The 21,281-nt window shown below is 36.1% G+C and overlaps 1 protein-coding gene across 1 annotated transcript in view; it reads right to left on the bottom strand.

The window, feature by feature from the left end:
* ADGRA1 (adhesion G protein-coupled receptor A1) overlaps positions 1-21,281 on the bottom strand; it is a 280,413-nt gene that overhangs the window by 162,822 nt on the left and 96,310 nt on the right. Inside the window, exons 3-6 of the mRNA XM_061459064.1 lie at positions 19,462-19,533; positions 15,578-15,649; positions 7,419-7,490; positions 6,447-6,610 (exon numbers count right to left, since the gene is read on the bottom strand). Coding sequence (XP_061315048.1) covers positions 6,447-6,610; positions 7,419-7,490; positions 15,578-15,649; positions 19,462-19,533 — 380 coding nt within the window. The remainder of the gene's footprint in view (positions 1-6,446; positions 6,611-7,418; positions 7,491-15,577; positions 15,650-19,461; positions 19,534-21,281) is intronic.

Here is a 21,281-nt window from a genome sequence, read left to right as displayed (position 1 = left end):
AAAGTTCTTAATATTGGACAGGGGAAACAGACTTTGCTAGGGATGAAGGGAAAACAACATACAAACACATCAGGCAAAATTATAAGGCCATATCAACATATAAAGCATCTGAAAGATCACTATTCCACTATTTCTGAGAAAGCATTCAAAGCCACACTATGTTTTAACTGTCAATGTCAAGAACAAAAAAACTGCTTAAAAAAATGAATGCATAAAACAGGAAGTATGGAAAAGAAAATGGCCTCATTTTTCCCAATAGCATTACTCTAAGTGATTTAAAATGTCTTGAATGTTCTGAATTTTTGTGGTATTTTAGTCAAGATTGCAAAAAATAGTTACCTACAAAAATAGACTAGGGAGATGCATGTGGCCTGACAAAATATACCTCAATGCTACTCTCCTCTCGTGAGACCTCACCTGGAGTATTGTGCGCAGTTCTGGTGTCCTGAACACAAAAAGGACATGGAACTGTTGGAACAAGTCCAGAGAAGTGCCACAAGGATGATCAGGGGACTGGAGCACCTCCTGTATGAAGACAGGCTGAGAAAGTTGGGGCTGTTCAGCCTGGAGAAGAGAAGGCTGCGTGGAGACCTCGTAGCAGCCTTCCAGTATCTGAAGGGGGCCTATAGGGATGCTGGAGAGGGACTCTTCATTGGGGACTGCAGTGATAGGACAAGGGGTAACGGGTTAAAACTTAAACAGGGGAAGTTTAGATTGGCTATAAGGAGGAAATTCTTTCCTGTTAGGGTGGTGAGGCACTGGAATGGGTTGCCCAGGGAAGTTGTGAATGCTCCATCCCTGGCGGTGCTCAAGACCAGGTTGGACAGAGCCTTGGGTGACATGGTTTAGTGGGAGGTGTCCATAGGAGAGCCACAAGGATGATCAGGGAGCTGAAGCACCTCCCATATGAAGATAGGCTGAGAAAGCTGGGGCTCTTCAGCCTGGAGAAGAGAAGGCTGCATGGAGACCTCATTGCAGCCTTCCAAAATCTGAATGGGGCCTACAAGGATGCTGGAGAGGGACTCTTCATCAGAGACTGCAGCAACAGAATGAGGGGTAATGGGTTTAAACTTAAACAGGTTAAGTTCAGGTTAGATATAAGGATGAAGTTCTTTACTGTGAGGGTGGTGAGGTACTGAGCAGGCTGCCCAAAGAAGTGGTAAATGCTCCACCCCTGGCAGTGTTCATGGTTAAGTATAACTATATACCTTCCATCCCAACCTATTATTTACATTTTCTATGAAGTGTTTAAATAATGGCATTGCATAAAACAGAAGCCAGGAAAGGATCTATCCCTTTGATTTGTGGTACCACTGCTAAATAGGAAGTCTATTATAAAAAAAAAAACAACGGCATTTCCATAATCTTTTATGAGTAACAACTTGTTAATTTCACTCATGAGCTAACACTTTAAACTAAGGTAGTTTACAGAATTCAGAGACTGAGTAATAATTCAAACACTGCTGGACACAACTTGTAGCTGATATCTTCCACTCTTTCTCACCCCTATTTTCAGTAGGATGGATTTTTATTCTTCTTTAGTCTTAAGACTTTTCTCAGTAGGCAGCCCTCTAATGCATGCTAGAAACCTATTAATACACATCTTATACCAATAAAACTCCAGTTCTTTATTTTGAATATTCATTTTCTGTCGTGCATAGTGAAAGTCCTAATTGGCTAGTAAAGCTATGAGAAAATTATGAACCAACCCAAATAATTTCTCACTACAAGCTTGATGTAAACAGTTAAAATTCTATTCATCACAACTAACAAGCACACTACCATGAATAGAATACACATTTTGTCATAATACATACTTTCAAAATAACATACTAAAACAACCACTCTAAGTCAGATGATGCACATTACAATTCATTTTCATGAACATGGAGCACCCAGAGCAACAAAAGAATTCAAAACCAGCTTATGGATACTCAGAGTGCCTGCAAAACAGGTTCCTAAGCCTAGGAAGGCCACCCTCCCCTATTAAGGTAGATGAAAATACAGTACATGAAAATTAATACAAGAAAGGAAAACGACTCAGCTGGGATATTTTGCTTTGTAATTTGCCACTACTCTGTGCTTTGCAAATTCTGTTTCCATCATATTTTCCCCTGAGACTGCATCTTAAAATGAATGTAACTAACATTTGAGCTTGTATCTATTTCCTTACACTGGAAGTTTCTTGACTGAGGATGGCATGCAAAGAACATGCAATAATGGTAGCTTTGCCAATTGTTTCCATTTGCCCTTGATAGTTATTGCAACAACATGGGCTTTTTAGAGATGAGCAAATAGTAATAGTAGTAGTAGTAATAACAATCATGATAATTCTGTATCCTAGAACTTCTTTTAACTCTTGTCCTACAGCCCTATGTTGAAGCAGTTCAACATGCAAGGAGATTTTGTCACATGCAGTACAATACAGCAAATAAGAAAGTGGGAAACAGAAAAATTTGGTGCAGAAGCATAATAAAGACACAAGCAAATGATTCATGTCTTCAAAGAAAGAGACTTGTGCATAGCTTTCCATCAATACAGGTAGAGAAAGAGGGTAAGCATATTTTTAGATTACATTTAGCCAATTCCTCATGAAAGGGTCAGATGCAAAGGGCTCAATAAGCTCTGCTAACATGGCTTGGCCATTCCAGACTGCTAAAACCACTTTATCAGGCTTACTGCCAAACTGCCTTAGAGCAGGCTGCTAGGAAAGGCAAGAACAACAGGAACAGGAAGGATGACATGTGACGAAACTAGCTTGCCTGAAAGTGCTGTGATGAGGTGGTGCAGATGTGTATGTATCAAACTATCTGATCGAGTAGAGCGAAGTGACTTGAAAAAAATGTAGGTGCCTCTCCACATTCAGACTTCCTTAGAGTTGACAAGATACTACATATAGTTCTTTTAACCTGTCTGCTTTATAGGCCCATGCAACAATATGATGACCAAGATTAGGACAGTAGACTACATAAGCCTGAAAAGCTACTGACACCAAGCAAAAACCTAAACCTATCCATGGTCTGCACAATGATAAAATGCGTAATGACAAGTAATAGAAATGTAATTTATTATGTATAAAAGCATTAAACTAAGAAAAAATACTTAATAGCCTTTTATATTTTCTTACTTTTGAAGTGATTTATTTTTTAATTTAAAAAAATTGACAGCATGGACCCAATTGCTCATCTATAAACATCTGTAAAGAAAACATATGCAAAAAAGCAATACTTAAATTTGTAGTAGATCTGCATGAGAAACAGTATTCCATCCCAGGAGAATGAGATAATTTTCTTTGTGGTGGAAATAAAGAAATAAAAATATCCTAAAGCACTGTAAGACTATTTTTATACTTTGACTTTTACAATATTTTTGTATACTTAGTAAATATTTACATCATTTCTAGCAAAATCATTTATACAAAGATTATTGAGATAATGTCAGCTACTTTCTAAGCTTTAAATGCAATCTAATTGGGGGATACAAAATAGTCAGCATTTTTCCAAAAAATCTGTTTGATGAGTCAACATTTTCTAACAGAAAAATTCTTCATCAGAATTGTATGATGTCAACAGTGATTTGCAAAACTGAACTTTTACTACTTAGTACTATTAGTTCAATAGCATCAATACAGCATTGAAACTAAGAAACTAAATTCTAATACCTCATTCATCAGCACAAAGAATCAAATCCCCACTTCTGTAATCCCCTTAAGACAAAAATTCATACAGGTTTTTCCTGAGTGAAGAATCTGGCCTATAGAATTCATTTCTGCTGATGATGTGCGCAAGGGAAAAAACATAAGACTCCTATCAGACCTCAGCTGGAATTTATCGCACTGGTGTTCAGGAAAATTGTATTTCCTCCTGTAAATTGAGTAAGTTATACTTGAAGTCATGGAGAAGCAGTAACAAGGCACTGCATAAAGCCAATCTCACAATCGCTTTTCAGAAAGATACTCTGTCTATACCATTATGAATTCATTGCAGTCCTTTGTAATTAAGGCAGAAGACAAAGGGAAAACTAACTTTTCAGGCTTATTTCCAACATTGTTAAAAACTGTCTTATAGCTGAACATTTCTGAGAGTTGGAGATTTTTGTTAAGGAAGATTTAAGTAGCTCTTATAAGCTGTTAATGAAATATGCAAGCAGAACCCTGTGAATTCCAAAACAGTGCAGTCACTTAAATTAACTTGTATTAAAATCCTCAAAGCGAGTGCTTAGCTGCTTTCAGTGGGTGACTACTTTGGCTGTTGTGAGTTATCAGACCCATGAGAAAGATTTGCCACAAAGAAATCTGAAAGATGATTTCTTCTCCCATCAAAACATAAACCTAAAAAGCACATGGCAAACTGCTCCCTGTAGCTACTCAGAATTTTTTTTACTGTCTCCACATACTTTGACTTTTTGACTAATTCCCTGATTCACCTGAGATCTTTGCCATTTCCTTTCTATTTTTTTTTTCCATTGAATTCTTCTTTTCTATGCTAACCTTGTGACTGTGATACCTCATGACATCTCTCCAGTATGTAGAAATGGATAGTAACTATAAATACCTATGTTTGATAGAATGGAAGATGTTCATATGCAGGAGTTTTTAATTTTTAAATTACTTAATATTTTCATTAAGATATGCTTGATTAGAATAGCTCTACGCATATTTTAACACATTTTCAAAACATTCTCAATAGCTGTTATCATTTGGTAGCAAACAGCTTTCTGTCATGTCTAAATTCAGATTAAGTTACTGAAAATGAAATTGCCAAATTTTGTGGGCACTGTGAGCTGCCCAACAGATATTATAAGCACTGTGAAGTACCTGGCAGACATTACAGAGCTGGTGGAAGTCTCAGCAAATATAACCACTGTGAAGCTCTCTACAGATACTAAAAGCAGTGTCAAGCTATTGGCAGTCCTTACAAACCTTGTCAAGTGTTCTGTGGACATTATAAATATCAGCTGAGAACTAGATGGGAATTATAAATACTGTAGCAGAGGTGGCAAAGAGTCCTGTTAGAAATTAAGGTATGAAAATCTGAGAAATTGCTTTCATTTACTCTGTAAATTTCACAGGCACACATTCATTGGCAACCTGGGAATACCAATTAATAGTCCTTAATCAATTCTTCTGATCATTCCAGAATTTTCAAAAGGACTTTTCCTGCTGGGAAATGGATCTCTATGAAGATGCCCCTGCTGGGCCTTGATAAATAGACAGCTTGGTATTTGAGAAGTACTGCAGATTTTAAAATGTTCTGTAATATAGGCTACTGGAAACTTCTCTGTCTTTTTCTTACAAGCACCCATCCCTTATTTGCCTCCAGGCAGGTATCTGTGTTTCCTTAACAATTCAGCTGATAGACCTTCTGTAACTGATATCCACATCCTTTCACATCTCTCCCAACTTGTAAACATCTGCATTAGCTGTTAAAACCGTTTATTTTGTTATTACTCCCATCAGCTGTAATGTCCCTTCTGCTACAAACGTGTTAGCAACAGCATCATTCCTCTTGTGGTTATTAGGATAAGAGCATTTTCTTTCCTTTTGTTTCCATGAGGCATTAGCAAAATCACCATCCCAGCAATTTCCCACCATTCAAGAAAGTCAAAGGTTCAAAAATTTTGTGATTAATCAAGTACATGTGAAATTATACTTCTGATTACAGAACCTACCAGCATCATCTTAGACAAGGTTTTTTCTCTGCAGTATGTGCTACTTTCAAAATCTCTGGTTTAGTCTGCTCTTTGCTAGACAGTGCTCAGCGTGAGATAAGGTTTTTTACTCATTTATACTTTTTTTGTTTCCTTCCTCACACCATATCCATCATGTTCCAACCCTAACCATTCTATGATTCTGTAATTCCTGTGGTGGAAAATCTTTTCCAAAAAATCAATTTACTTACAGGTCTTCAAATACAAAATTGACCTAACTGAAGCTCACCGTAGGAATTCTGTTCAACCCCAAGACACAGTGCTATAATGTGTAGTTACAGGTTTATAAAATTGAAAAATACAAGAATGAAATCTGACATTTATGCCATGCTGTCAGAGGTGTAACTTGAAAGGAACATTCTATAAATTGCTGTAGGAATCCTAAGTTCATGCTATATACAATGTAGAGCTATCATCATGGTTAATGCTTTAAAACATAATTACATGTTACCTAATATATACACAGGAAAGTGTTGTTTTTGCAATATATATATATAATTTTATATGAAATAAGAAACTTGTATTTTTTTCCATTCTCTTTCAGCCTTAATTGTATCTTCTGTGCCATATACCTGCATTTCTTGTGCCTAAAAGCAATTCACATTTATTACTCTTTTTGGCTGTTTGTCTTTTGTGTGTGTTTTGGTGTGGTTTTTTTTTTTTGCCTAATTTCTGTTTTTTAATATTTTCTCTGGATTCTACTACAGTTTGTAATGTTAAATGAGAGTACAGCTCACCACATATCAGCTGGTTTTCCTTCAGGTTATGAAATGACAGTCCTTGTAAAGCACTGGGGTATGCACAAACTGTTTCCTCTGCTATTCGAACTGAAGCATTTCTGGCCCATTGCAGGACCCATTTTAGATTACAGTCACAAATGAGTGAATCAGTGTTAAAGTGTCTAGAAAGGCAAAGAAAGATCACAATTAGTACACATTGGCAGTTTCCATAAACATATTTTCTTCTGTTAGATTTCAATTATTTCACTCCAAAGAGAACTAATTCTAGGTAGATACATAACTGTGGATCTACAATTACAGATGTATAATTGTAAAGACATCCCAAGACAACTAATTCACATTCTCCCACTGTTAATGACTTCCAAGACATTATGTCAAAATTCTGGTTTTGATTACAGAACAGAATGACTGACTACTGAATTAAATTTGAGTATGTGCTACTGTAGAAAGTCATACTGTAACTCACTTCCACTTAAACATTTAAGCAGTGGATCTACCTAAGTAAGGAGTCCCTTAAGTTTGTAAGATCTACCTTGAGATCTCAGAGAGGTACATTTATTATAAATAACTGGAAATTGTTATTATAATTACAGGAAAAATATTTAATGTGAGTGTTTTAGTGTATTTATACATTATATGTTGCATGTATATTTTATATGATCTAATGCATGAAAACACGGAGAGATGTAAGATAACGGACAAAAAAACCATGGATACTAGTCAGGATGGCTAGCCTGGGCTACTCATGAATGGGGTCAAGTTGTCAGCAGTATCCATTCCACCAGGACAGATAGAAGATGGCAACTCATCAATAGAGAGCCAGACACTGGTAACAGATCACTGCATATTTTACATTTAGAATGCATTTCTAGAAACTACCCTGTTTAAACTCATATTCAACTCTGCTGTGTTTATTATCATGTCTTTCTTGAATATTACAGATTTCTGAACATAATGAATGATACTTACAGTGCTTTCAGAGCTAGCAGCTCAGAAAAAAGTCCATTCATGAGACTTGAAAAAATATTACCTGACAAATTCCTAGAAAAAACACAGTCAGTTATAACACATACAAGAAAACAAAGTTGTTAGAGTAGAATTTTCCCAGTGCTAACTAAGAAACTCTGTTTTCTTGACAACAGCAAAAACATATTTAAATTTGTACATTGCTTTTTCATAAATGACAGCAATATTCAAATCACATAACACACTTTTACTTTGTATTCATAGCAGGTAAACATTCACTTGGTCTAATAAACAGGAATATTTCTACATATTTAATAGAATACAATTCTGGAAGAAAATATTCTAGAATTTAAGTGACAATATTCATTAAATTATTAGTCAGTGATACCTATGTTGTATTTTTATAGTAGATGTAGAACGTCACTTCAAGGAAAAGGACTAAACCCAGTGTCTTAATTTAGTAATTATCAGAAGAATTCAAGCAATTCCTTAAAACAGTAATGAGTTATCAAAGTAACTACACAAATAGTTTCATTACGAAGGACTTTAAACAAACTGAATTTTCCTATCCTTAAATTAAAGACATTTCCATTTTAACTACTGTTCACTATGTTTTGTCTTGATGGCTGAATGGATTAGGCTGAATGCTTGAAAACAGACGCAATTCAAATTTGCCTAGTTTAACTACATTGCTCTGCCAGTGCCTTAATAGTATAAAAGGTAAATGCTTAATATCAAGTAATACCATCTTTTTCTACACCAGTAAACTGAAAAATTAGTGCAGTATCCAAGATTCATATTTCACAGCATATGAATTACCTTCTTTTGAAATACATATATATGCTGCTTTCTATGCAGTGCCTGAAGCCTACATATCTGAATTCAAGGATGGCTACAAAATTTCAGCTATCAGTGAAACTGCAGATCTCTTCACTGGAGATTTATTGTTACATACAAAAAAAATCACAGACTGGCAAAGAAAATGGTTTCGTTACTTTTTCATTAAAAATGATGTTTTTATAATTATTGATTTTACTTCTCTTATGTCTACAAAGTAAATGATGTATACTAAACTGAAGACCAGGAGCAGTGCTCCACAAGTCAGAAATCTGCAAAAATATGAACCAGCTCCATAAAGTAAGGAAGAACAAAAAGCGCAAGAATCATGCTTTCTACAGAAACCCATACAGAAACATATCCATTAATGAATTCGAAAGAGAAAATATGGCTAATTTATAAATTAAGAAAGTTATGAAGCATTCTTGAAACAATAACTAATCTCCTTTTTGCACACAATCAATTTCTCACCACTGAACTAATAATAAAAAAAAAAAGAAATCGAACTTCGAACACTTCAAATTTGCATAATAATTTAAAGAAAAATTCTACTAATACAGAAAATAAACTGGTTCAGCAACATTAAGTGAAATTGTTTCTCATTATATTCAGTGACAATGAGATGTGTGGATATAATGGAACTCATTGTTAAGATTTTGTTTAGCAGTGCACCTTTAATACAATTGCAATGCAAAGCTCCTGGAAATGGAAGCACTTTTGAGTATCTATCTCTTCAAATGTGGGTATATCTAAAGGTGGAAATGAATGTTTGCTTGTAGCTGCCTATACCTTTAATATTTTGAATTTATCAACAGGAACTAAAAATACTGAGCATTTCATAAAGACTCAGCTCCTTCCTTAAAATTAAATGGATCTACTCATGTGCTTATCGGACATAAGCCCTGATGAGGCATATCCTGAAGCAGCTCAGTGAACTGGGACATTAAATGGACTAAATCAGAAACTGATAACCCTGATATTTACACTGAAGGAAATCAGAAGCGGTTCCACTAATATGTAAGAAGTCACAGTAGTATAAACTTACCGACAGAGGACAGTCATGCTGAACTGAGGGATGGGGAAAGCAATCTCTCTAGCCTTGCATGAATGGCACCCAGAAGTCAGAAATACAGGGGGTTTCTTTTCTCTGCCTTACCCCACTGCAGCATGACAACATTTCTAATCAGATACAAATCCCAGCTTTTCCCTTAAATAGCTAGCCAGGCTTCATACAACAAAAACAGAGCACCAAGCCTGAATTCTGGTAATTCCATATGGACCAAAGGAATGCTTTACACCTGGTCAATATTTTAAGACACAGGGAAGAATGGTAAGTAGTTTCCATGGCTAATATGGCAGGGTCACAGCAGGTGTATGGGAGCTATGCACCTGAGCCAGTGTCCATTCTGTCTACTGAACCAATGCACTTCCCATAGGTCCTGCCAAATCCACCAAGGTATCTAGTGAGAACTCACCTACACTGTGCTAACCTAAAAATTCCTAACTCATGTTCCATTTACAGACTTTTGGTTTCTTTTCATTGGGACCATGAAGTACAGAACCATTTTCTTCAGTGGTTTTGCCAAGTGCTGTAGTAATTGAGTTACTGACAGTTAAAAACAAAAGCCAGCAAGACAATTTTCCATAATGTTTCGTATTCTTCTAGAAGTGACCTGGTTTGAAGTTTCCATATTACTAGTAATAATTAGCAAACTAAGATCATGTTCATAGGGCTGTGCAAGTCATAAAGCAATACATTTCTATGCCCAAGAAACACATAATTACAATATCTAGATGTCAAACAAAAAAAAAAACTCCTTGTTTTTTAACAAAAGTTTCAGAAATCTTTACAGATCATCCCAATAACACAGGCATTTCTGCGCTAGATATCTGCAATACCCTGCAAATGCCTGGATCTGTCAGTTCAGAAAACTTATGTTATATATTAAAATACAGAATAATAGAGTAGTTAGGGTTGGAAAAGACCTTAAGATCATCTAGTTCCAAGCCCCCTGCCATCAGCAGGGACACCTCACACTAAACCATGTCACCTAAGCCCTCGTCCAACCTGGTCTTGAACACTGCCAGGGATGGAGCATTCACAAATTCCTTAGGCAACCCATTCAGTGCCTCACCACCCTTACACTAAAGAGCTTCCTCCTTATATCCAATCTAAACTTCCCCTGTTTAAGTTTTAACCCATTACCCCTTGTCCTGTCACTACAGTCCCTAATGAAGAGTCCCTCTCCAGCATCCCTATAGGCCCCCTTCAGACACTGGAAGGCTGCTATGAGTTCTCCACGCAGCCTTCTCTTCTCCAGGCTGAACAGCCCCAACTTTCTCAGCCCGTCTTCATACGGAAGGTGCTCCAGTCCCCTGATCATCCTCATGGTCCTCCTCTGGACTTGTTCCAACAGTTCCATGTCCTTTTTATGTTGAAGACACCAGAACTGCACACAACACTCCAGGTGAGGTCTCACGAGCAGAGTAGAGGGGCAGGATCACCTCCTTCGACCTGCTGGTCATGCTCCTTTTGATGCAGCCCAGGATACGGTTGGCTTTCTGGGCTGCAAGCGCACACTGAAGCCGGCTCATGTTCATTTTCTCATCAACCAACACCCCCAAGTCCTTATCCTCAGGGCTGCTCTGAATCTCTTCTCTGCCCAACCTGTAGCTGTGCCTGGGATTGCTCCAGTCCAAATGCATGACATTGTGAAATTCCACTGATTCACGTATCCTAAAAGCCCACACTACCTTGGTTTTAAGAGGACATTTGTTCTAAAAACATCTGTATCACGTAGTTTGCAAACATTTCAAACATATATTAATGCACTCCAAAGCTGATAGCACTTACAACACCATTACCTTAGTCCATTAGCAGAAACAGAGGCTTTCTGTTTTATCAGAGGTAAAATGGTTTAGTCTTACATACAAGGTCCTACACTTTTTTTCATATACCAAATACTCTTGTGCTTTTACAGAAATTAATAAAATAGTTTTGCCAAAAACTTTAATATAAATGACAAACGTTGTAAAACAAAGGGAGTTATGCATCTCAAAGGGCCATTCTGAGGCAAAATATAGGTAGAAGCTGGAGTATATGAATATGAAAAATGCATCACTCTTACAAGCAGTATTAAAAAGCAAAACCTGAATGCAAGGGTGATTGATCTGTGCAAAAAGACTGGGATAGGAAGCATAAAAAATGACAACAGAAATACAGGGAGGGCAGGTTAGGGTGCATTTTTTTTTTTATATCGCTGAAATGGAATCTGATTCACTATGTCACTGGTTTTGTGCTTTATTTGTGGCACCATACAAAGTGATTAGCTGCTTCAGTGGCAGCAAGAAAGTCACACAAGAATTTATGGTATAGTATTATCATAAAGGTAACTGCTGCTGCTGATTCAGAGAAGGAATGAAGAATAAATCAGATATACTTTAATCAAACAATTGGAAATAAGAAAGAAGTTCTGTTTCAAACTTCCAGAAGGGAGATCCAGCAGTAGCTAATTGTTGAAACAGATTTAAGGGTGCAACATTTCAGAACCTGAAGAACTAACTTATGCTCCATCCCTGGCTGTGTTCAGAGGATAGAGCCTTGGGTGACATGGTCTAGTGTGTGGCGTCCCTGCCCATGGCAGGGGGGTTGGAATCAGATGACCTTAAGGTCCTTTCCAACCCTAACTATTCTATGATTCCATGAGTGGATGGGGGACTAAAGAAATGAAATCTGATATATCAGTACAGTGGCATCATCCCAGTATTTCACAGCTCTTGATATTTCAATCAAATATAAACAGAATTAATGCGGATGGCAGCTCCATTACCTAGCAAAAATATGTTTGCATACATAATTCTAGAACAAACCACTGAAACATGGCCACTGAGGGGCCAAAGGAGATTTGGAAGATTTGTTGCATTTAATTATGTCACTCCTAGTTAGAATACATGCACCTCATCACAGCATAAACACAGCCAAAGGGTAATATATAAGCCAAAAAAGTTAAGCTAATATCTTAGAAGACAAAATAAATCTTCTCTTGTACTGTCTGAGGCACTGCCAGCTGCATCTGTCATGATGTGAATGCATTTTGGAGTAATTTTCCAGAGTACAATTCATCAAATCCAAGAAGGTGCAAAAATTAGATCAGTCTCAAGGAACATAATCACAACTTACTGGCTGCAGTAATTTCAGGAGCTGTGTGAAATTTTAGATTTCATTAGTAACTGGAAATTCTATTCCTATTCACTGAAATACCCACCGTGACTTCAATCAGAGTAAAAGTCTTCTTTTCTACATTAGCAGGAAGCTTACAATTTTTATGGTTTCTGTATGTGTACATGCTTTCAAAACAATACTAGATGATACTACTAATTAATCTCAAGAATTTCTAAAATAGAATGAACAAACCCAGCAAGCCCTCTGAAGAGTGTTTGTATTACCCCTGAAAGCTCAGGCTATTCTCATACTTCATTTTAGCAATGTATAAAGTATTGAAACATACCTTTACCATAGTTTAGATAATATGCATTACATCATTTGGTTAAATATCCTATTTTGGTTTGGGCCTAGAGCTGATTTTTCAGCCCTAATTATGCTTTTTTTTAAAAGATTTACAGGATTGAGTGAAATACACTGTGTTATTTTCACCTGGTATTCATGCTTGTAAACAGTATAAGAAAATCTCATCTCTGTACTTCACAGAAGGTGCATGTGAAGATTTATGTCCTTTGGTCCTTCCAGTGGACTCACGGCTCTCCCTACTGGTTTTGGTAACAGCCTGCAAAGATCCTTCTGTAATTCACCTCTGCTAACATAATACAGGAGAGCTCTAATTATCACAATCAACAGCTGCATGAATCAACATATATGCATATATCTTTATATTGCTCCTTCAGTAATCTAAAGCACATTTGATGGCTCTGAAACCAGTTCCATGTTTAAGAACTTGTCATCTTTTCCCTAGTACAATTGCATACACCGATGTTACACTAAGTAAATACTTCTCCATAACCTTTTCAGAGAACAGCTTTCTCATAGGCCTGAAAAGACAAGTAAACACAATTCGGAGACATCAGCAGCAACAGAAAAATGTCTTACTGTATTTTAAACACATCTAAAAAGTCTGATTCTGGGAACTCTGCATGAACTTCCAAGGGGAAAAAAAAGTGCTAGAAAAGTACCAGGTGGCATTAGCTTGCAGTCAATGAACAATCACCAGTTTTTACACCAGAGGCAAATCAAAATCCCAGCTCACATAATTACTATCAGCATTATGTTATTATATGAGATTTCTGAGATTGAGGAACAAATGACACTATGAACAGTAGGAAACTGTTTCTCTTGATTGAGATTGTAGTTGTATTTCTTCGCAAAATATTCACTGACCAACAGTAATGGTACTCTTGACTTTGGTTTGGCAAGGAGGACAGTCCTTACAAAAGAGAAAGTCATAACTTTTGACATAGCAATCATGAACTGATTTACTTTGGATAAAAGGGGAATTTAAACTTATCTGTTACTGTGCCTCTGATTTCCAAAGGTCAGGCTTTTGGAGGGGAAAAAAAAAAAGTAACTAGTGAAGAACTACAAAAGTGCATGAACTGAAATGCAGAACAGCCCCATTTGTTCAGTCAGTGGTAGAAAGGCAATTTAAAACCCATACAGGAAAAATGTGAGATAGACTAAATGGATCAATAACCAAATCTTGTAGCTTGAAAAATTAATTCAAGATTTAAAAAGATCAAAGGAATACAGAGACTATAATGAACAGGAAAAGGTTAGCAAAAAGACAGAATGCATGGAGGGAAGATAAGAAATGTCAAAATTTAAGTTGGAAAATACACTAAAACTTGGTGCAAACGACATTTTAATAATATTACTGTATTATAAGTGAGAAACTGTTGTGTTTCCTTACCATCACAAGACTGAAATTCTGTATTTAACTGCTAACTAGCCTTTATGCCGGAGTCTGGAAGATTTACGAATGCAGTTTTTAGACATATATTCCTGAGCATCTAGAAGTGCCTTCCACTAAATGAGGTGACTTCTCTATTTTGAATTAAACATACCCCCTATAGTAATTTAGCTATATAGTCACAGCCATGTTCACTGTGCACAACAAAAGGAGACCCAGCAACTCTCAATAGGTAACTTGGGTTTGCCCAAATTGGCCAAGTATCTGAGATGAGTAAAAAGGGGGGCAGTATGCAGCTGTTCAGCAACATGCTATCAAAGCTCCTCCCATCATCTGTTCTCACTTGTTTTCATCAGAGAAGATCTAGCATAGTTACTCTCATTAACGTGATCAGTAAGCATGCCAGATTTCAGCCTTTTACCTGGTGTCATCTTGACCTCATGGCAGATCTTTCTAGAAAGATTTCCCTGTTTTTCCAAGGAAATGCCAGAACTGGCTAGAGAAGAAGAAAATAAAGTGCGAGACTTGTAACACACTATGATGAAGTATAGGAATTTACTTCCCATTCAGGAATAAAGACAATTATGAAAGAATTTAGGGAGTCCTCCTGGGTTTGGCCAAATGTCCATTTAAACCAGGCTCCTTCCTATGAATTGTCCCTTTCCCAACCAGGAAAGTCACAGCCAACTAACTCCTAATACTTGCCTATGCTGTACCACACCTTTGGCTGCTCCTTGTCCTTCTCTGAACCTTTTCTGGTTTTGGTCATCTTTTTGGTCAAGAATGCATGTTCTTTGCTTTTTTCCCCATAGTACAATGGATGTTCTCCAATCGGTTCTCTCTTCTGCTAATAATAACCCTGAATTATTTTCTTAAGTGATACTTAGCAGATGTTTTTATGGCATTACCTACTACCATCTCAAAACATCTTTCCTGCCTTTTAATGGCTAGCTCAGAACAGATTTGCTTTTTTTCCCCCTTGCATCATTTAGTATTTATCTACATTAAATTTCATATCCCATTTTACTGCCTAGTCTTGGAGTCCTGAACGTTACTTCTGTCCTTCAAAATCAACCGCTCCCTCTATTTCTCTGGCTAACCTAGTATCTACTAACAAACTCTGTCATCACACATTTCATCTCTTCTTCCAGGTTATCTGATTCTCCCTATCTACTATCATAATCTCATTTTTTCTGAGTGCATTTTCTAGAATAGCCTGATAATCCATTTCGCCATTTAAAATATCAAGTCATCACAATCAAAGGCTCAGGAGATGGTTGGTTTTTTTTTTTGTACAAATCCTGTAATTTTCTTAGAATGAGTGTTTATTGCCAGCTGTACTCAGGTAAGCAATATGATAGTCTGGATTCCTCTTGTTTAAAACAAAAGTGGTATTATACTCACAGTTTGTGAAGACTATTAAGACCAGCAAACATTTCTGGTGTTAGGCAACCAATTCTGTTATTTGAAAGATCCCTGGGAAAAAAACCCAAAACCCATTAAACATTAGAGCTTATTCATATACACATCTATGTAATCACATACAGCCTCTTTATTTTTAACAGTTTAGGAGTTAGAGACAAATGAGAAATAAATGTAACTGAATTAAATAGACTTAGCAACTTTCATATTAACATTATTAACCAATATTTCACAATTAAACTTATCATACTGCAACTTATACTAATTGCATTAAAATGTGATTTTTACATAAGTAGCAAAAAGCAGAAAATATTTGCAAGATAAAGAATTTCCTTTCTCAAAGTTATTAGCACCTGTTTACTTATGAAAAATACTATGCATTTTGTGGCATGCAATATTCAGCCAAAATTGACCTATTTTTACTGTGTACTAATATCTCATCTCATTGATAGCATCTGTTCTTGTTGAAGAGATCATGGAAACCAGAGGGCAAATATTTTTTGAGCTAGTAAGGTCAGTCTTGATAAGCATTTGGCAAGCTCTTTTAAGAGCAATATAGTGGCTGTGTCAGAACAGAAACCGTACTAGGCATTATGATCCATAACTCTTGTCTGCAGAAAGGTGAATGAATGTTTTCTGAACAAGTCATACATACAACATAATGTACAGGATACTTACAGGAAGGAGACAAAAATATGTATGAAAAATTATGTTGTGATAACAACATGAATACTGCCTCTTGGTGCATTCTGAACTAGTGTCTAATTTTTACATATCTAGTTTTCAACCCTGACTCAAATTTTCCTTCTTACGAAGTACAGGTTTTTATAAATAACTGCAGTAATGTAAGAATCTTAAGTGATTATACATCCATTAAAATGTTAAAATTGATCTGAATATATTTTCCTTCTATAGTGAATGGTAGTCTTCCAATTCCTTTGTTACATTGTGCATATTCCCTATTTTCTATCGTTACAGGAGAACACTAAAGTAATCAAACAGGACAATAAAGGTTGTAGTTTGACAAATCCAGTTATTGCTTTCATAGAGATATATCCAATAAGATAAAATGTGAAGGCAACTTCTTTAGAATTCACTACAAAGTCTTCTTCTATCAGGCAAAGAATACATTAGAATGAAAATGTTTCTTAAATGCTTATCAGGGATATTAAGTGAGAAACTAATGTAGGTAACAACATAGCGCAATAATTACATATTAAGCATTACTCTTTAAGTTCTCCTAACGAAAGCTACATTTAAAAAATCTAACAATACAATTTTAAGACAAACAAACATGGATGCATGTACCTATATGTACATCTATATATCTTTCTATTAGAAGAGGTAAACAGTAAGCAAGAACCTACTCAAAATTCTTGGTTGGGTAATGCTTTACTTCTGCCTAAGCAAAGTCTGAGCACATATGAAAGAAATGTGTCACTATGTGAGACGTAACTTGGGTAGCAAAAGTAAATTTAATCTGAACTAATCAAAACAGGTGCATATTTCTGTAAGAGCAGCACACAGAAAAAAATGGTATTTTCATCAAAGTGAAAGGCTAAATACCCATTTCTCAAAGTTTATTTCAATGAGTGTTATTTTCACAATTATATATATGGCAGCAGATGAAATCTGTGCATTGTAAAATACGTTTTCTAAACAAACATTAGTAAAAAGAAAAGACAAGTTTGCTGCACATTCCTCCAGACTAATACATGTTCTATAAGACGTAATTCAATTCGTAATGTACAAAGCTGGTGTTCCTGTTCAGGAGTCAGACATCTAACTTACTAATGCTGACTTGCAAAATTGATTTTAAGAGAAAACAAACCTCTTCTCTGTTGAATAGCCATGTGCCATAATTTTATTGCTTCATAATTTTCAATTTTCATCAATTCTGTATGTACCTCCTTGAGTAAACTCTTGAAATGATTCGCTTGTCATTCAAACCCAAATTATAACTGTTCCCCAAATCATTCACAGAAAACATTTTGATGCTGACAGCCTGCAGTTTGTCTGTCTGACTTGCCATACCCATATCTCTTGCCGTTGCCCATAATAAATCAGCTTCTGCTTTTCGCAGCATCATTTGTATTTTAGATGTGTAATAAAATGTGAATGTAAAGCACAGTGTTAAAATAATTGCTACATTCAGCATTCAACAGGAGTTTACACTACTTACTCCTTTTGTTCAACTGCCTCTCCCCTACAGTTGCAGTAATGAAGTGCAGAGATGTTCTTGTTCACCATGTTTACACCGATTTGTATCTTTTAGGTGGCAGGACAGCAATTAGTTGATTCCTTGTCTCTAGATTGCTCCCAGTGTTATTTGTTCATATCACCAACAGAGCTGGGTTTTTTAAGATCTAGCATGATAAATCTCAACATTGCCATTCCTAGTTTGCTGAAGTCTTTTCTTCTCACTTTTCCCAGTGCCTAATGATTTCCCCTTCCTTGACTCATCTCCCCTGACTGACCTAAGGCTCCACTTGTGCAGTCTTCAGATGTGCAGACCATGACTTGCCCAGGTTTCCTGGTTTTCCCACAAGAGGTCAGGGTTGTGTTATTAGAATATGCAGCTAAAGCAACAATTACAGCTCAGCTTGATCATTTCATTGTATTGTTATCCCTGTATACAGAGTAAGCAAGAAAGTTTCACTTAATGTTTTTCTTTGTATTAGAAATATATACACTACTCTGACTTCATCATTGCCATGTCATTTGTTTTCTAACACACTTAAAACTTACTGGTTGGTGTTAGAAAATACTGCTACCCACACAATCACGGATGGAAATCTTTTACTTAGGTTGTGCAGTGCTCCCTGCACGTAGCAGTTAGGGGAATCCAGCCTCAGAAGAAAAAAGCAGAAGAATTTGTAAATTTCCTTTTCTTTTTCTGTGGATTTGCATTCTTTCTCATCTAAATATTCCCATTCCACAAAAATAATCAGTGTTTTCTCATCACACATAAGACAGCACACACGATGTCTAGGCAGATTTTTGGAATGTGCTGATGTCCTGGTTAGTCAGGACATGGACATTTGGATGCCATCACTCAGAAAATTATAAATTAAAAGAGTTCATCTCACTTTTCCTTTAGGCTAGGTAGAAATAAGGAGGGTCTGTAGTCCTTGTTAATTAAAAGCAAAAAGTCCCTCTTATAGGATCTTAGTAACTTCTACATATGTAGTTTAAAAATCAACCAGTGCTTTCAAAAGTACTAAAAGGACATTTTCAAAGAGAGGAATGAAAGAATGATGAACAGGAAATACATTACATAAGCCTTGTTTCCACTGAAAACTATGTTAAAAATAAAAAATATCAAGCAGAGTCAATGTGAGAGGTGTGAAAATGGTAGACAAATTCTAAAGCATGGACGTTTCCTTTCTAAGAGTTCATTTTACAGACCTGGTCTGTGGTAAAAGTAAAGTAGAACTTACATAATGAAAAAACACAGCGTAGCACAAAACATAGCTGACACATACTTAAACCACTCAGTTTTATTTGTGATTAATGTCTCCAGTAAGATGCTGTCTCTTAAGTAATTGATTAGGCATGTTTTTTAACTTTGTAGATGTACTTGTTAGGATATTTATTGGAGAGCAAATAGATAATTTTAAATGGGAAAGGGTAAAAAAGGGGGGGAATTTAAAAAAAAAAACACAACAAAACCAAACAAGCAAGGAAAAAATAAAAAAGCAAAAGAAAAAGCCATAGTAAATTTCAAAAAGCATAGTGTGTGATTTCCATTTTACAGCCAGTGCCCTTATGTGATTATTGCTTGGTGGCCTATTTGAGTTGCCCAAGGATAGAAATGTCGATACAAACACAATTTTCAGAATAATTCAGATGGAATTAATACTCACAGGCGTTTCAGTTCTGAAAGTCCATGGAAGGCCCCTGGCTCAATTGTGCTGATCAAATTATTCTTCAGATCTCTAGAGAGACATAATAGGAGGAGCAATTAATTATCACTTTACCTACCCTTATATACAAGGTGTGTGAAATGCAATGCAATTCTTAACCTTTGTCATAGGTAAAACCAGGAATGAATTTCTTTTAAATAATAGCATAAAAAACATTGCAGCATTTGCAGCTTATAAAAATATTTTTTCCCAAGTAAGATGGTTAAGATTAGACATTAAAAAAAAAAAAAAAAAAAAACAAACCAAAAGAACTGCTTGCTTTAATTCTTCTCCTATTTATACTTCTCAAAACAAGCTTACCAGCTGTTTTGCCCTAGGAAAGATATTTTAATCAATGAGTGAATAAAATAGTCAGCAGAGCAAGAGCTTTTTAGTTGGCTTATTCATTGCGCTGTGCACTTTACACTTGATAAATTTCTCATTTCCACCTAATACAGGCAAAGCAGGTGGCACGTGAGACCTGAACAGACAGGTCTGGTTTCTGTCCTGAAACACAAGTGATTTCTCATATTTGGCAGATAGGTGCTTCATTTTGCGCTTGCTGACAATTCAGAAGATCAGTTCTTGCACGGATAAATATTTCACTGGCATTAGTAATCTCATCTGTTCCTGGCACAGTGCTTGGGGACATGACATTGCTTTCAGCTGAGTCCCCACAGAGATTTAGTGCTGAATTGTCTCAAGACTCTAGTGATGTGAGCCCTGAGGAAATGCCTTCAGTGAAATTAGATAAGCAGGCCTAGGAGATAAATGCTGTAAATTCTTCTAGAGTCAGTGTTCATCTTCTGACAATTTGCAATTCATAGGCAATGGCTGGTGCATGGTAGTATCAGTGTTGTTTCTCAGACTGGCCACTTCCAGGATATTACAGCACATGCACTGCTTGTCTCTGCCAAAGTACGGATGTATCCACAGTCATGAGTCATCTTATTTATGACTTTTTATTTTATTGCAAATAAAATGCACAGTAGGTGAAATCTTTGTTCCACAAGCTGTGATTGCCCTCAATAGCGCAAAACTTCATCCCAAATGGTCAGTTCATATTTTAATTTCAAAATCAAAATCATTAATAAATAATTCTGTATTTTGTAGTAGTTTTTCCAGATTTTCTAAACAGAATTACAAAAAGTTGTGCATCATACCCATTTCATTTTAGTGAGGATGCTGATGAGTGCTACGTTCCTAACAAAGATAGGGGCTCTTAATGGTCAAGTTCAGCTTTCAGCTTGGACCATGCAACACTGAGTCATTAAGAAGGTGACAAGACATTCTGATATACGCACAAGATGCTTTGTCTTACATATAAGAAATGCAGAGCTACCAAAGGCACAGCAGACCAAGACTGTAATTTTGATGGGGAAAAAAAACACAACCCACCAACAAACTGGAATATCGGTTTAATTTAGAAAATATAGATATTCAGTTTCTTCAGATGTAAAATCCTAACTGTAAACAAGAATCAAGATAATCACTTAGATTTTGTTTAAGTTTACTCAGCTCAAAGTTTATGCTGCATAAATCACTGAGGCATGATACACAGGAACGACAGATGGCAATGTCACCTGTTCAGTAAATTTAGATTACCATTTCTTCTTTGTTCCAGCTTGGTCTACATAAATACTTTACAATGACTATGTGTTTTACTTGATCCTGTGATGTTATTGTAAAAAAGCAAAGGACCAGAAGAAAGATAGGAAAACTGAAATCAAACAATAGTCTATGTTTTGAGTCTTGAAAATGTAAGCAGTGAAAGCATATAG

This window comes from Pezoporus flaviventris, unplaced genomic scaffold (genome assembly GCF_033815535.1).
Source record: "Pezoporus flaviventris isolate CSIRO_AGI_PZ_B2104156 unplaced genomic scaffold, CSIRO_AGI_Pfla_v1 ptg000029l, whole genome shotgun sequence".
Classification (NCBI taxonomy): domain Eukaryota; kingdom Metazoa; phylum Chordata; class Aves; order Psittaciformes; family Psittacidae; genus Pezoporus; species Pezoporus flaviventris.
Note: the sequence above shows the minus strand (reverse complement) of the source record. Positions and strands in the feature narration are given on the sequence as shown.